At 38.0% G+C, this 17814-nt stretch overlaps 1 protein-coding gene and 1 long non-coding RNA gene across 2 annotated transcripts; both read left to right on the top strand.

The window, feature by feature from the left end:
• The first annotated feature begins 462 nt into the window (after window positions 1-462).
• On the top strand, window positions 463-3145 carry LOC139713422 (uncharacterized). Its single transcript, XR_011709638.1, has 3 exons — window positions 463-552; window positions 1121-1188; window positions 3054-3145. It is a non-coding gene; the product is annotated as an uncharacterized lncRNA (long non-coding RNA).
• Window positions 3146-3154: 9 nt separating this feature from the next.
• On the top strand, window positions 3155-17467 carry LOC139713427 (receptor-type tyrosine-protein phosphatase kappa-like). Its single transcript, XM_071625160.1, has 14 exons — window positions 3155-3274; window positions 4453-4540; window positions 5112-5188; window positions 6416-6452; window positions 7454-7551; window positions 8253-8378; window positions 10243-10394; window positions 11730-11865; window positions 12254-12403; window positions 13484-13583; window positions 14028-14101; window positions 14917-15045; window positions 15743-15865; window positions 16586-17467. The coding sequence occupies exons 1-14, from the start codon at window positions 3155-3157 to the stop codon at window positions 17465-17467; spliced, it is 2292 nt and encodes a 763-aa protein (XP_071481261.1).
• The last annotated feature ends 347 nt before the right edge of the window (window positions 17468-17814 follow it).

The following is a 17814-nucleotide window of genomic DNA, read 5'->3' as shown; positions in this document are numbered from 1 at the left end:
ATACTTAAAGCTATTCAAGCTCTGAGCTTGTTTTAGTGAACGATCAAAGGAATTCCAAAGCTTAGGACCAGTAAACATAAAATTTCTGTTAGCAAAACTTGTTCTATTTTTAGGAAGATGATAATCATTCGCATACCTTGTTGAGTAATTATGTATAACATTATTTTTTCGAAACATTTCCTTAAATACAGCAGGAGTAGCGTTAATTTCTACATTGTACATAAAACAACCCAGCTGGAGACGATATAAATCAGTAATCTTAAGAATACGGTTTTCTTTAAACAAAACATCAGTGTGTGATCTATAAGCGGTATTGCATATCAAACGCATCGCTCTTTTCTGCAAGAGGAATGTAACGTTGAAATGCAACGTTAAAAACGTTCTACTTGGTAATGGAGATGGGGAGTCAAATTCACTTGATGTTTTATTTCTCTTCATTTCTTTTTTTTTCTTTACAGCTGAATTCGTCCCAAGAGAATCCCAAGCGATGACGGCGTCTCTTTTGACAATCATGATCATCTGCTTAATTGCGTCAGTAGTTGTTGTTAAGTGGTATGTGTTTAATTTTGTGTCATATTTTTCAACTGTCCCTTTTTGCAGACATGTGTGTGTGTGTGTGTGTGTGCACGTGGTTGTGTAACTTTGATAATGATTTGTTAAGAGAAAGTCAAGGAAAGTCATATAAATCAAAGCCAGGTGAAAGGTATCTACCAACCTATCATTTCTCAAACGTGCTCATCATTTCGGTTGATCTAGTTGGGTTATGTGTATAAAATCTCGTGACATATACAGCGGATGAGACAAATTAATATTATTATATATATGTTATACATATGTGAGTGTTTACTATATAGGAATATATATGTATATAAATATATATATATATATGTTTTCATATATATGTTGGATGCAACTTTGTTGCAGCTTTGTTACTTATATATATATATATATATATATATATATATATACATACATATGTATGTGTTATTTAGTTATTTCGTTGGTTTGGGATAGAGACAGGAGTTGCTGCTATTATGATTGAATCATCCGACCTTTCTTTCATTGACGTGGCCTGTACATTATACCCTTTCACATTTTATTTGCTGTCTTTGTTCCTTAGGAGAAAAAGATTGGAAAGAGAAAACAATGTGAATGGGCGAACAGATTCTTCAGCCAGGGACCAGTTAGGTGAGACATATTTCTCTAATTCAAAGAACTAAAACTACTGGTTGATTTTGTTTTTCCACTGTGGGATGTACTGAGGCCGGGTGGCCGTAGACGAATATTTCTCCTCTTGCTTTTTTTTTTCTGGCCACAAAAAGCTCATAATTTGTAATGTTCTGACGTTTTGTTCCTTAGCTTTGATCTCAGATCCGTTTTGATAAGAAAAAAAAATGAGATGTAATGAACAAAGCAAAAATGATCTTTTATTTAAATACAATTACTGATTTTTTGTGGGTTCATATGCTTTCGCGTTACAGAGTCTTTGATATTGCAAATGATTTTGTTCCTTTTTATCCCAATTTTCTTTCTGTCAGCACTTATTTCTTCTCAGTCAACCTCTGTTATTTATTCTTGTTGCCAAAATGTTCGTTTTCTTGTTTAGAATATTATATTTTGTACAATACCATGTGTTGTTTTTTGTTGTAAACCGTTATACAGACTCACTGGAAGAAAAAAAAACAGCCAAGAAACTGATTTTCTAACCCGTACTTAAATGAATAAGGTAAAACAAAAAGAAGCACTATCTTTTACAAAAATCATTAACTTTATCATTGTAATAATAAAAATAGTGAAAATGATTGTACAGTGTAATAAGCTTTATTTCAATCATCCTTTCAGTACCACTACCAGACTACCGTCATTATTCTAGCATAATTGCTATCATAGTTTATCAGCTTATCAGATCTCGCCAGTAATTAAAAAAAAAATACAGAAGCAAAATCTAGAAGACACGACACGTTGCCACCCATACAATACGAATGTACAGCAGCTAGAGTACACTGCAAACATTTATAGCAAATATCATGCACGAAGATGAAGTGCCTGACGGGTACGGGAAAGCTCTAACTTAACTGTTCTGGTCCTGAATTAATTGCTTTGATATAATGCAGTAAGCATGTCATAACATCAATTCAAATGTCTCTCCTTCTCTTTGTTTATACCTATGTCCTTCTACCGTTCAATCTTCCATCACTCTTAAGATATTATGCACCAAGTATAATCATTAATAATTTTCTTTATTAAATCGAGATATTTTCGATCGTATCTCGTATCTCACTTCTTATCATTCTCTTTTTCACTCTACAGGTATGTATCTTTCACTACAAATGAGATCTATGTTTCCCTATGTTTATCTCTGCCTTTCTCTTACTGTATAGTTGTGTGGGTCAACTTTTTTTTGTTCTATCAATGAATCACTCAACCATCTCAACGCTGAGGAATACTCGCAAGAATCTTAGCTTATCATCTTTTACAGTTACATCAGTTTCGATGTACTTGTATTGAGGTCCACAGTTGGCTCAGTCGGTGAGTTGGCTCAGTCGGTAGCGCGTCTGCCTCACGATCACGCGGCCCGGGTTCGAACCCGAGTCTTGACTGAGCAATGTTGTGTGTAAACATACCGTCCCCTCTAGCAAGAGGCAAAACACTCTGTCCCTCGGATAGGACATAAAATGGAGGTCCCGTGTATGAGAGAATCACAGCTCATGCACGTAAAAGATCCCGCTTCATTCATTCATCGCAAAGAGCAGGGTGTCTAACCCGGTGAAGTGGTCCCATCCCACATCCAACTGGACCCCATGGAAGACCAGCTTAGTGTAGCTGAATATGGGCTATCCAGCCATCTTCACAGATGGAAAATGAACAACAACAACAACATAAATCGGCTTTGGTTTCATGGACAATCTTGTTGAAATAAGTAAATGGATAATACATGGAAAAAAAAATATGTAAGATGAGTTTGCGAATGAGAGAAGAAATATATGAATAAATATGTATTCCAAAGTGCATAGATAGATGGCTACTGGACGCTAATCATTGTTTTCTGACAGGCGGCCGTCGGTATACCTCGCACAGACTTGACATGGCATGGAAGCGCCTTGTGTACGCGCGTGATACTGACCAGTCACAGTGGTCCTCTTACGCCGCTCCAATGGATTCGCACCATGCCAGGCTGAACGCTGCGGAAACTTCGGGGTCGATTTCAGTCAAAGCCTTTCCTGCATTTCTGGCGAAGAAAAGAGATACTAGCTTCTTCTCGGACGAATTTGACGTACGTCCACTTTATCAAATGGAGGAAGACGGCATAACTATTATGTCTTTTAAAGATTTCAATTATCCTTCATATATCATTATTGTTTATCATATCTATATAACCTACTTTTATTATCATCAGAATTATTTACAGTATCCTAATTATTGCCAATGCAGTTCTTTTTTTTTCGTTCATGTTAATTATATATTCTTCTCTCATTACAATTATCGTATCATTGTATTTTTTCGGCATATTGATTACACGAAATTAACAACAAAAATGTAATACAAACAATTAATGACGCAAATATTTTGAGGTGTGTCTTGCAGATAAGAAGCCAAGAATGCCAAGAGAATGTAATAATTATGGAATTATGCCGGAGCACTTAATTTAAACAAGGGTGTTGTCAAAATGTTGTAGAAACAAGAGAACTTTTCGTTTTGCCTCTAAATGGAGCGGAAATGTATCATTCAATGAAATGAGACTTAATTAAGAATCAAAGAAAGGAGTTTCCCCCATCGAGGATATCGCGATTTTTGTTCTCGGTTTCATCGTTTGATCTCTTACTGCTCAGCTCTTCTGTCAGTAAAGACAGAAAAGAAATAAGAAATACAGAGAGAGGATGTCAGGAATCATTTTGAACGTTTGCTCCTTTAAAATATTAATAGAGTTTTTCAAAAAAATGTGTACATGTGAACCAGCTTTTGTCTGCCATTTCCGTGTTTTCTTGCATGGCCTGAATCGTATGGCGCAAACTGCAACTTGTTGATTTGATGTTTCGTTTAAAGTTCGGACATCTACATTCCCTTCGAGCTCATGCATGGCGGCAAACCTTTTCCTCTTCTATCATGTCTATCCTGCCACAAAATGTTTTTTGATTGGATTCTCTGTCTCTTTGTAGGGGATTATCAAATACGTATTTTGTTTCTGCATCACCTCCTCACTCTCATTATCTTCCCATTGTTATCTTTCTATTTCCTTGGCATTTACCTTTTTCTTTTTTATATCTGTTCTTCACATCATTCTAAAAATTTATATCTGTTACTCTGTTATCATATTCTTCCTTCTTCTTTTCTTCCTTTCCGTCTTCAGGACGTCTCCTCTTCCTCCCTCTCTTTGGTATGTCATCTTCCATTTCTTTTCTTCTCCCTCATCCATCTCATTCCCCTCATGAAATCTTTTCTCACCTTTTCCAGACCCTGCCTGAGACAGATATTTTCCCTCATGAAGTTGCCTCAAAACCGGCAAACTTTGCGAAGAACAGATATCGAAACATTCTGCCGTGTAAGTTTGCTAAGAAAGTGTAATTCATCTTCAAGTGAAGTCAAGGCCCTTAATCAAAATAAGACAACGTCTTTTTTTTTCAAATTGGGCCTGTAATTGTCCATGTTTCTCTCGAATTCGCTTCTCCGATATTCGTCCAACTGATCTGTTTATGTAACAATTGTGTCTTCACAATCGTGCAGAGTTACCGAGCGCATGAATCAATAAATAAACCCAGTTAGTTTCACAAGTGAAAACTCGCTCCCCACCATGTTATTATATATATATTAAGTGAAATCTTCCAAGAAATCAAAATATTCATGATTTTTTTTTCAACCTTTCCTCTACTGCCGTTACATCATCAGATCAAAACAGTTACAATCTGTAAAGTTCGATAATCACTCAATAATTTGTTTTTCTCTCTCTTTTTTTTTCATTCTTCCACTGAACCTGAAAGCAGATTGAAATATAACTTTATTTATCATTTTTCTAAAGGAAGTGAAAGGTCGAGTTGTTATCTTTTAATAACTTCAGGCAGTTTCTACCACGCGATTGCTTCTCTTCTAATCGCCTTTGCTTGTCTCAATAACAGATGATTCATCGAGAGTTCAGCTCGACTTCATCAATGGCGACCCACACTCGGACTACTACAATGCCTCTTACATATCGGTAAACGTCATAAATTATTTTACTTCGAATGATAGAACCCATTCCAACGTTACAGGCATCGAAATGCCACTATGGATTTTTAGGAGGTTTAAATCAACAACGAATGAGGATGTCATACGAAGATTGAAGAGTTTACTATTGTAATCTTGTTGCTGCAATAGGCTAACCGTCATTTCCATGATTGTATTAAATATGATTATCAGTTTAATTCTCAAATATCTCTGGTCAGAATTACTCACTCATATTTATACCACTAAACGAGGTTGCTTAGATTCTACTGAGTCCTTAAGCTAACTTTAAGACACATTTTTCAGATAAACGTGATGTGAGATGTGGTTTTATGTGGTCCAGACTAATCAGATGTTGAGATATCATCCTCCTGTACACCTTATATAACGCAGGTTGGTTAGTGTGCACTACATACAGATAAATGGAAAACTATAATTCATACACACACATATGGAATATGAAATTAGTTACACAGTGTTTGTGTTTATACAATTATGTGTAGGGAGAAGTAGCTGAAGTAGAGAAATATTTGGGAGTAACCTTGACAGGTCTACGACCCCTGCTTCTTCCTTCATCAGGATGTCCTCACTTTGTCATTGTTTGTCGTTTTCGTTTTGTCTCTGCCAACTTTGTTATCACACCATTATTTGTGCATATACCGTCTTTATTGCATATATCATACTTAGAATCTGCTGTCGTTTGTAATGTGCACTCTTTCAGGCCTATACAGTTGTGTTTATTATTCTCTTTATTCAGGATGTGGAAAAATTAAATGGATGGAATGTCGAAAAGAAAAAGACTGATTTTCGGTAAACTGTTTACGAAATTAAAGGTACAAATTACCCTTGGGAGCAGTGATTTAAAAATGTTCGATATATCACATTTGATGCATATGTGTATGTCAGTTGTATCATAGAACATCCAACCATGTAAACATTTTGAAATAAAGCCTACAATATAAGGAGATATCAATATTTCTATTGATATACAATAACTGTAGACGGTGTAGTCTAGAAACATTATTGTTGTAACTATTGTTCACATTTTGTATAGTTAACCATACGTAACATTAATCATATTGATTCAGATTTTTTACATTGGTTGTTTCTATCCCTATCTCACATTTTAGAACTATTTTGAAGCACTAAAGTTTTTATTTCATCCGTAAATGGTAAATTATGCCTTAAATGTTCTACGTCTTTGGTTTTGTTGGAACAGAGTTTCGATCGAGACCGTGCGTACATCGCATCACAAGGTACATCTTGCTCACATCTATTTTGTCTTATAGGGTGTGTTAGTAGCCATACAAATTGTTACTTAGACAATATATTATTTGTATCACCTGTAATCTATGTAGAGAATATTATATTCCACATACTAAGAATGTTGCAATAGGATTGGTCCAGAGCTGATCACGTGATGAAGCGTAGTTTTGCCCATCACATCACCTGAAAAGAAAAGTTCGTTACACTCTATGTTGATAGTCCCTTTTGTTTCGCTGATCTCCACACAGTCCACACAGTCCTAACGCAAGATGAGTACGCGCGAAATAAAAGTGCGTTGCACTGTGGACTATCATGTGACCTAGGTCACTTGATAGTACACAGTGCAATGCACTTTCACTTCGGTGCCGCGCGGTGCGCGCAGCAAATTCATTGTTTTGTCATCTACGCGCATACGTAGCCTAAGCCCTAAGGATACCTAAAGACAGCTAAAATGGTTTCAGATGTGGTATAAAATGGGAATTTCTAATAATCATAATTTGCAAATAATCAACTTTTAGTTTCAGGCAATGAGACAAACTATCATTTCCTCGGCAATCTGAATGTGTACGCTATCTTTCCATAGCTGCGCTTCGGAAAGATAGCTACATCCAGATCGCCTCGGAAGTGATAGTTTGTCCCATCACCTTCACCAACGTTGATTATTTGCTTACTATACTATGTCCTGCTCTGAGCAGGTAGGATTTGGTTGCATCTTTAAGGTATGTTAAAAAAGGACATGCACATTTTGCTATTAAAAATCATATCTTAACACAACTAGATAGCCTCCCGGACATCACTTCCACAAGTCCCGTAGTAGGCCTACATAATCTTATCACAGTTATTTTTATGTTGCATTTGATATTTCATCACAATCAGCACAGCCATTTGTTATCATGGGCATCGTTGTCTTTGTCGACATCGGACAGCGTGATTACTAATACATTGTGATCATCGTTGTCATCATCATTTTGGGTGTGTCAATTTTGTGCAGGTCCCAACACAGCTTCGCTGGACGATTTCTGGAGGATGGTGTGGCAAAAGAGGGTCCGGGTGATTGTAATGCTGACAAACCTCGAGGAAGGAATGAGGGTAATACAAACAGACAAACAGACAGACAAACAAACAAACAAACAAACAAACAGGTAGAAAGATTCCGGTAGACTTGACTCCAAAATGGAGGGCGACGGAGGGGGGGGGGGGTGGTCATGCAAGAAAATGCCCCTTTTCTATCAAGTTAAAAGTACCCTTCCTAAGTTCAGTGCCCGGTCGATCATGATACCCATATTGGGTTAAATTACATTTTCACCAAATGTATGTACGAATTACTGTACGTGGAATGAGACACATTCACATGGATCATCTCGATCTTAAAGGAATGGTGATATAATACAGAACAGAGGTTGACGATTTTGAGTGGTTCTTATTCAACGAGTCCATGCACCTATACCTCTTGGAATCAAGAGATAGATCTTAAATTTTTTTTTCGACATTGTTAACATTGTGTATGGACATATCCATTTCATTTGACTTTACACGTAACAAGAGATTCCTACGGTTCGTCACCTTTAAGGACAAAGGTAACTGCATAATGACGGAAATGAAAATGGATATATCCATTTGAAATGCCAAAAATAGTAATCAACTTAGTAATCAATTTGACGTGATTATAAAATTCATCAAAATCTCTATTTCACTGCCTTTATATATCCACTCTTTCGGGGTTTTTTTTTCTCGCTTTGCTCTGTAAACTCATTAACAAAATAATGTAAGATTATGTGCTTTTCAAACAGGTCAAGTGTCTCCAATACTGGCCGGAAGAGACAAATGAGTGTATAGCGTATGGTGCCATAGACGTTACACTTCTTTCAGCGCAAAAGATCACTGATTGGGTGAAGCGAACCATGGTCCTCAAAAAAGTAAGTACATCAAGAATATGATATGAAGATCCGAAATCTGTTTCTAAGATGTGGCAAAGTGTTATGTAGTTGCCACCAATGGGGGTCAAACCTTTACAAGCCAAAAGAGTGTCTTATCTTTAACCGAGTTGAAGTATATTGTAACATTGTAAAAACACAGACCATTCACTATTTGTTTTATAAAAACCTCGAATGGTTAATGTCCGAATTGTCTTGGCTATAGCCAGGCCTGACATTAACAATTATTACCAACTCGCAGCCAATAAGGAAACTGCTATAGTTTGGTGTAGAGGATATCGGAGTTACCTTTATCAGTGCACTCAATGGCAAAACAATTGATTATATATTATGCGTTTTCAGCATATTGCCATGTGATTCGCAGTCCACCAACCAAGTAGCAAGAATATCTGTAGGTTTCTTGCACACATTGCATTTATCTCCGAAGAGAAAAAGGCTCGTGTGGCTGATGATGTCATTGTGTTGGTATTGCTTGCTTGCTTGCTCGCTTTCTTGATTGATTGATTGATTGATTGATTGATTGATTGATTGATTGATTGATTGATTGATTGATTGATTATTTATTTATTGTGGTTATGCACTATAGGATATTACAGAAACGAGGACAGAAAAAAATCCAAATTTATCATGAACAAGCAAAGCTAGACGGTTTTTCTTTACATCAATCAAGGCTGAAAACTCCTTATTCCACTTGCGACTTTATAGTAAACTGTTATGTCAGAACCCAAATCTCGTATTCACGGTGTAAATGTTTCTACGTCGACTATATATTGGACCTACTTTTCAACAATTATTCCAGGCTTGTCTTCACCAAAAGCCCAAAGTCCAATTTACATTTTCTCTGCGCTGACTGTTTGTGATACTATACCTTGTCCTAATCAAAATAATATCAAGCCAATTCCGCTCTCACTGAGAGCTCAATTACACAAATCTGTTTTCCATTTCCTTGTTTCATTGCTATAAACAAACTGAACACGTCACGCAAGTCAGTGCAGGATTACACTCAAAATATTAGCAAAGTACAGCATATCCAATAAATCTTTTTGAATAGGATATGAAACAGGAAACTTCTGGAATTTCAAGTCTTCCTTGTATGTTTCCATGAAAGTGGCACATCACACGAAAACCCAAGTAAATATAAGATACCGCCTTCTCGCATTTCTTCGACTAATGTGCGCATTAAACGTGAAAGCGGAAATCGTGTTTACGACTGTTATTCAGCAAGTACATAGCCCATCCCTGACAATTTGCCTGAGAAATCGTTAATGTTAGGTTGTTTCGATGCTTTAGTCATGCAAATGAAAATGTGACAAATTATATCATATTCAGTCTTTTGTAAATTTAGCTGCTACAGTAGATGTGTATTGATAAAGGGAAGACTTATGATATTTTGTCATTATCATTCCGTCTGTTTCGTAAGTGTGACCAAAAGTACTGTTTGATGATGATAGTCACAATAACTTTTCAAAATTAATGTCCACCTTAACAGAGACCTGTATTACCCTCTTTATTAATGTATGTATTACCTCCCTCGGTTCATTTACGGATTAACAGGAAGTTATCATTGTTATGTTTTTAGTGTATATTATCCCATGTACATTTTTAATGCATATTCTACTGCCGTTTAAAGCACACGGTATCACGCTTCTTGATTTGTAATCAGTTGCACTCAAAAAGTGCCGAAGGCGCCTGTGATATTGACATAAAGTTTGACGTAAAGAAATGAAATGAAATGACGTGCAATGCTTTTAAAGCTTTTAAATGTACATTTAATAAGAATGTCTGCTAAATTCCAGACCCATTTTTGCTCTCAAAACTTTGCTCATGGCTAAATAATTTTCCAAAGGGTCCCAACTCCAGAAGGGTGTGTCAGTACCACTACAGGGCGTGGCCAGACAAGGATGTACCCAAGCACTCCGCCTCACTTCTCAAGTTTCTCAGACAGGTGCGCGCCGAGTACGATGGTGGCGGCGGATCTCCCCTTCTCGTGCACTGCAGGTAAACTGTCTTGCGAACCTATTTTCTCCCTGAATCGATTTTCGATTCGTACCAATTTCACAATGATTTAAAGGGGAAACACAGTCCAAATTTAAGTCAGGTTGAGAAAGAGTAAAATATTACGAGTTCAACGGTATGATTTTGATCGAAATCGGAGGAGAAATAAGGAAGTTATGACATTTTGGGGGAAAACAGTTATTGAACAGTCAATATGAATATGCAAATGGAAAAGTGGGCATGTCATCCCCTCACAAGTTACCATGTAGTTTGTTCATAAAATTTTGGAATTTACAGTTTTTCATTCAAACGCAATTATGCCCGAGGCCCAAATCTTCGTATATCTAACTGATCACTATTCTGTAGTTATTCAACTAGGAATAGCATCATGTTTCAAACTTCAATGACAGAAACATTGAATATTCGTCATTTTTTTTGTACAATATCAATAGAAAATTGTGAGGGTATGACATGATAAGCTCATTTGCATATTCATATCCACTGTACAAGAACTGTTTTGCAGAAATTAGCAAAACTTTCAAAATGTCATAACTTCCTTATTTTTCTTCCGATTTCAGTGAAATCTTTACCGTTGAACTCGTAAGATTTTACTCCTTTTATCAGACTAGCTTTTTATTTGGACTGGATTTTTCTCTTTAAGAGATTCCTTTAACCTAAGTGCACTCATTAATGTCATGGGGTAGTACTTGGCAACATTCCTTTGTCTTTGCGTATGAACAAAAAAAAAGTGTATGTTTTCATATTTGAATACAACTGCAAAAGTCAAGCATATCAATTTAATTCAAAATAAAACTCGTGATTCAAGTCTTCAGCTTTGAGGGTGTTCATCCATTCGTTATTATTTATATCTACCATAGTAAAAACATGTAGTCTTAACCTCGTATTCCTATTACGAACTATCACAGACACGGGTCATATTATCTTGTATTACCGCGACTTTTGTCTTCCCTGAGAAACCCCAAACAACAACAATAACAATAATACAAGTTAACAAACTACCCACTTTTTTGTATAATGTGACATAATCCCCCAGAGAAATTGTAGATACTTTGTATAAAATCGTATAAATCTTCATAAAAATCGTGAAGCAAAAACTTGTGTGCATATCTTCTATGAAGCGTTTATTCAATGAAGGGGCTGCTAGTTCGTTCTTTCATGAAATTAAACCCAGTACTTTTAAAGAGTTTCCTGTTTATAGACATGTTTCTATTTCATAAAATAGCTGTGCTCTGCCTGAGGTCCTCTCTCTCTCTCTCTCTCTCTCTCTCTCTCTCTCTTTCTTTGTCTGCTACTTTATCGAACTCGTTGTCTTGACAGCGCCGGCGTTGGTCGAACAGGAGTTGTGATCGCAATCGACAGTGTCGTCGCACACGCTAGACGTTCGGAAAGGGTGGAAGTGTACAAATTCGTGAAATACATGCGGCATCGTCGACCATTCATGGTGCAAACTCCTGTGAGTATCAATGACGACTCAAAATTTCTTGAGAGGGGCGCTGGACTTCTTCTTAACTCATTTACAATACCTATAAAAGGTCTGAATGTCAGGCGAGAGAAAACTTAATTTGACATGAGGATCTTTCATTGAGATTGTATTCAGAGTTTGTTCTGCACTTGCTGACGATAATGTTTCAGCGCATATATGTATGTATATGAAAATATGAGCGTGTGTGCATGTGTGTGTGTGTGTGTGTGTGTGTGTGTGTGAGGGTGTGTGTTTGCGCTTGAGCTTGTGTGCTTATGTATTAATGCTCAAGATGTGACGATATTAGTTTCATTAGGCGTGAAAACCACTGGATATAACAGGTCGATGCCCTCTTCGTTCCGTCTCTTGTCTACAACAGGAACAGTACCAGTTTGTGTACAACACCGTGTTGGAAGATCTGCTCTGGGAAGAGACGGAGATCCCAGGGAAAAACTTTTCCCTGCAGTTAGCCCGTCTCAAGCGAAACGTTCGCGGCAGAATGCATTCGAGGCTCAATCAAGAATTCCAGGCAAGTACAGTTCGCTTCAATAAATAATATGTAAGGAGATTTATATATACATTATATATGTATGAGATTAAAACCTAAAATGGCATTAAAACGCTTTATCCTGGCGTTTTAATGCCATTTTAGGTTTTGATCTCATACATATATAATGTATATATAAATCTCTCTCTTAGTATACAGTATATAGTATATACAATCTCTCTCTCTCAGTGATACAGTATTATATATATATATATATATATATATATATATATATATATATATAATACTGTATACATCTCGCCGAAGATACAAAAATAAGGAATTTACTCCACTGATGCTCGAAAAAAAAATATAGGTTAGAGAATTACCACAATATGGGAAAAAAAAACTACAATGTGGGGCGATTAAGTGCTTTGTAATCGAAAGGCACGTGCTCAAAAGAGAGAGATAGAGAGAGAGAGAGAGAAAGCAACATGCTTGAAAATGCGTAGATGCCTTTGTTTTAGACGAAAAGCTAGAACTTGAGTAGAGCGACATTCTATACTTTCGCCCCACTGGCATCGTTTTGGTCGAAAAGGCGATAAGCCGGCTAGACGGCTCTTTCAGGAGTGAAGGTGACGATTCTGAAGTAATTCATTTTTGTCGCTATGGATGAGGCAGAATAAAGCAAGTTGCCTTCGCGCCACACGCTATAGGCTACCATTTAAGAAAATGAAATTGCTCTTGGGCGACTTATACTGACATAGACATAGCTCTCGTCCATAACATCAGTCTTATGGAAGGGAAATCCGCCATCAACGGTTAGAGAAAGTGGCCTCAGTCATGGCACCGAACAGACTAAGGTCGAAGTGGACCAGGCGTACCCACATACTTCAAGATGACTCATCCAGCAATTATACCAGAACATACTGTGTCTGTCATTTCTTGATACCAATGATGTGACACACGGACATTAAAGAAGCAAGTTTAGAGTGAGAAAGATAAATTTGAGAGTGCCCCTAAAGTCACTACGATAATATTATTGGAGGAGTCGTTTTGTCTTTCAAATACTTATGTATTTAATTCATGATGTCGTTTTGGTTTTTATGGTTTTATAATTAGAAACTGAAGACGCTATGCCCTGATCCGCCCGAATGCTCAATGAGATCTGGAAAGATGGCAGAAAACCGCTCAAAAAATCGCTATGGCAACACATTACCCTGTAAGTACAAATTCATCAGATATCTGCAAACTCGATACTGACATCCCCCTCAAGCACCGCCACTCTATCACTCTATCACTAAGTTACTTGCTTATAAACGTTAAATGCCACTTTAGAGATCATGTGAAACGAGTCAATCCAAGTCATATCACAGCTTTATCAAGCACCAGTAGAAGTAATAGAAGTAGTACCGCGATTACCAAAAAAAAGAGAAAAATTACTACTACTACTACTACTACTACTGCTACTAACTACTAATACTACCACTGTAATCAGTCAATACCATCCCTCATTCCTTATTATTCACGTCATTATGATTACCATCACTAGTACACAATTCTGCAGATACACTGATGAGACCAAAAGAATCATGAGGACGTCTTACGAATGTATCATGCATTCTCATAGTCTCACTTCTTCATCATTTCACTGTTCCTCCCAAAGTGCAAAGGAACCGTGTGATACTACAGACGAGAGACAGCCCTGAAGCTGACTACATCAACGCCAGCTTTGTCAGGGTGAGTTGCTGTCAAGTCGTGCGCTATCCGTTTATATGTGATGCCCATTCGTATCACCACCGGTCTGTGATAGTCCTACAGTCCAACGCCTAGTGCTCCACTTTGCTGCCCTACGAGTCGTAGATGACCGATTCCACTTCCACTGGATTCCCTTCCAATATCATCGTGCCATACTGCCATGGCCATTGTCAATGATTGCGTTGCCAGAATAACAATTTAACTGACGAATGCAATTTAAAGCTGTGATTGTCTTGTGGTGGTACCATCTTGAAGGGATGATACAGTTTCAGTTGTGATACGGCTTCAGGTTTCCAATGTTTTTATGATGATTTGAAATACTTAGAATCCTGTTATGAAATATTAAAAAGCATATAATTCTAAAGGGAATCCAATGCTTATTTGATGGAAATGGATTAGACATCCAAAACAAAGCAATCCTAATAAAAAGATAGGACCCACCTGTTATTAGAATCGCTTTGTTTACTTTGTTTTGGGGTCTCTCAGCCATTTCAAAACCAATTTTCATCAATATATTAAAGTTTGAATTCCTCTTGGAATTGTATGCGTTTTACACTGTTTTTTAACATTTCATGAAGTGGTTTCCAAGTATCTTGCAAAAAGTTTTAAGCTGAATCCTCACCTAAACCAATACTATATTATCCCTTTAAAAACGAAGCATTGGTCATTAATACGCGGTGGGACAGGCAAGCAATGAAAGTCTAAAGTCGGGCGGTATGAACCCATTTATCATTACGAACCGCGCGTTACAGAGGGAATCATAATAACTTTGAAAGTTTTATCTCCCGCCCTGATAGGCACGTCAAGGCAGTTTCATCACGACGCAGATGCCGATGCCTAACACCGTGTGCGATTTCTGGACAATGGTAGCGGACTACAAGCCTGCCTACATCATCATGCTGAATGAGAATTATGGGACTGATAAGGTACGTTTGACTATTCAATGCCATGTCACTTACTTTCCATCTCATTTCGTTTTACCAGGCAGGTTATCACACTTATCAGGAAGGTAATCAGTTTATCATGTTCCATGGTCATAATGGTGTGGAATTTTTACCTAGCTTTTGTTAGACTATTACTGATGACAAAGCCTACTGGACAAGCAGTAGTAACAATGAATATAGCGATCATAATGATTATCATCATTTATTCTTTACTCGCAAACGAGTAAGATGTGATTGCTGCAACATCAAACCCAGGATTTCCATGGCTAATAGCTTTTTCCTCGAAATCAAAACGAACACCCTGCAATGTTAAGATTGTATTGATTGAAAATTAAAATAAGCTGAAAGTTTACTCATGAACAAACCTTGTATCGTTAGTGGCAAAGATTTGTCAGTTTGTATAACTGACAATTTCATTTATGATTGGCTTTAGAAAAAGTAACTTCATGAATTGTTTGCAATGACTAACTAACAGCGTGGAAGGGCGTACTTTATCTTATAAGATAATGTCATTTTGACATCAGTTATGATTCCACATTAGCCTTCGTGATCTACCAGTTCGAAGAAGGATAGGTCCATCCCTGTAACTCGAAGTGAGTGACTCTCTATGTACGAGTAGCAAGGGAGAATTTTTCAACACGAAATCACTCCAAAAATGCTTGCTTGTATTCCAATGTAGAGCGACGTCCAGTACTGGCCTGACTCGGGATACAGGAGATACGGACCCTACACGATCTCAGCTTCGGTTATCAAGCAGGATGTCGACATCATCGTCAGATGTCTGACCGTCGAGAGTTCATGGGTAATAAAAGAAATTGTTCCAACGATTAATCCCGATTTGATAGCACTCCAACGGTTAATCTTGATTTGATTTTACATGATTTCATTGCGAGGTGTATGATATTGAACAAAGAGAGCTTGTATGGATAAGAAGTTTGCATATCGTAGATGCGGAACATTATTAATGCCCCGAAGAAGACAAGATGATTCTTTGCCTTCCTGACCTTGTTTTGTTTTCCCCGAGAATGCAAATAGGCAAGATATCTCAGACCTCGTCCTCTCGAATTCCTTGATTCGTGAGGGCGAGCAGACGAGACGTGATATCGCGTCACCTCAACTTCCTTGACCCCTAGAGGGTGACCACATGAGATGTTAATTCTCGTCATCTCGATATCCTGGACCAGGGAGGGTGAGCAGGTGAGATATGAGATCTCGTCACCCCAAATTCCTCGACCCGTGAATACAAACAGTCAAGATATGAGATCTCATTATCTCGACATCCTGGACCCCTAGTAAGATCTTCTCACATCAACCTCCATTACCCCGAGAGGGCAGGCGACGCGATGCGAGATCTCATTATCTCGATTTCCTCGACCCCTGGAGAACTAGCAGTCAACAGGTGGGAAATCGTTATCTCGAATTCCTGGACACATGAGGCAAAAAAGCTCGTTTTTTACTTCCTGGACTCATGGGGGGGGGGGGGCGTCGAGATGAAGTCATCTCGACTTCCTGGACCCGTTAGGGTAAGCAGTCGAGATGTGAGATCTCGTCACCTCGAATTCTGGGATTCGAGAGGGCGAAGAGTCGAGATGTGAGATCTCGTCACCTATTGTGTACCTGGTTGCTACTCTTCTCATTCACTATGCCTACTGAAGCTTCAACAAGTACCACCACAAGACAATCAGCTGCTATCGCTACTCAAGTGATGGCTGATCTGGTGAAGAATGAAGAGTTCATTCACTTGCTGGAGAGCATTGTTGGCAATGCGATTGAGAAGAAACTCAATGAGCTCCTCGAACAAGTGCAAGGGGAAGTCTTCGATCTGAAAAGAGACCTGGAAGAGAAGGATAGAGAGGTTAAAAGGCTTGGCGAAAAGGTCCTTCACCAGGAACAAAACATCAGCAGATTGGAGCACACAGTAGACAGCCTGGAACAATACTCACGACGATCATGTCTCCGGATCTTTGGCCTGGAAGAAAAGAAAGGAGAGAATACCGACACGCTGGTCACCGAGGTCATCCAGTCCAAGCTGGGCGTGTCCCTGGATCCAGTGAAAGATATCGACCGATCCCATCGCACTGGAGGCACTCACGAGTCTGCCTCACAGTCTAGTCGCTCATCCTCACAGAAAGCCCGTCCTCGACCGATCATCGTGAAGTTAAACAGCTACAGAAAGAGAAAAGAAATCATCACCAATCGTAGAAAGCTCAAGGGATCAGGGATTGTCATCGCAGAAGACCTGACAAAAAGAAATCAAAGACTGCTGTCACTGGCTCGTGCTTCAAAGAACATCACAGCTGCCTGGTCCTCTGATGGACGGATAATTGCCCTCATCAGTGCCTCAGGTGGCAAGACAGCCACAAAACTGATCACCTGCGAAGAAGACATCAAGAAATTACATTGACAATAATAGTTGAATGAAGCTGCTTCATAGTAACACTTAATCACTCTTACAATGATATACTTTTGATTACTTAAATACGATGTATACTTACCTGTTTGCTACTGTCTATATAAGTATGCATGTCAAATACAATCCTCTACTCCGATTTATGTTATTCTTCTTATCATTTCACTGCAATCAAGATTATAGAATTTGTATGTCATAAATTGTGTTCATTATTACATGTCATGTACTTCACGATGTACCAGTATTTTACTATTCATTACCTTGTCTCCAATATCTTCTGTTCTATTCCTGCTTCTCGAAACTCCAACAGCTATGTCAAATTGCTTGTGTTCAATAATGTG

This window comes from Diadema antillarum, unplaced genomic scaffold (genome assembly GCF_040938485.1).
Source record: "Diadema antillarum isolate AM-2024a unplaced genomic scaffold, OU_Dant_1.0 seq00001960_RagTag, whole genome shotgun sequence".
NCBI classification, from domain to species: domain Eukaryota; kingdom Metazoa; phylum Echinodermata; class Echinoidea; order Diadematoida; family Diadematidae; genus Diadema; species Diadema antillarum.
Note: the sequence above shows the minus strand (reverse complement) of the source record. Positions and strands in the feature narration are given on the sequence as shown.

What these genes read in the sequence shown, in the direction of transcription:
- LOC139713427 (XM_071625160.1), top strand. Translation starts at nt 3,155, where the DNA reads ATGGATTCGCACCATGCCAGGCTGAACGCTGCGGAAACTTCGGGGTCG. An exon ending in ACCTCGAGGAAGGAATGAGG is followed by an intron (nt 7,552 to 8,252) that starts GTAATACAAACA and finishes CTTTTCAAACAG; the next exon opens with GTCAAGTGTCTCCAATACTG. An exon ending in CATTCATGGTGCAAACTCCT is followed by an intron (nt 11,866 to 12,253) that starts GTGAGTATCAAT and finishes TGTCTACAACAG; the next exon opens with GAACAGTACCAGTTTGTGTA.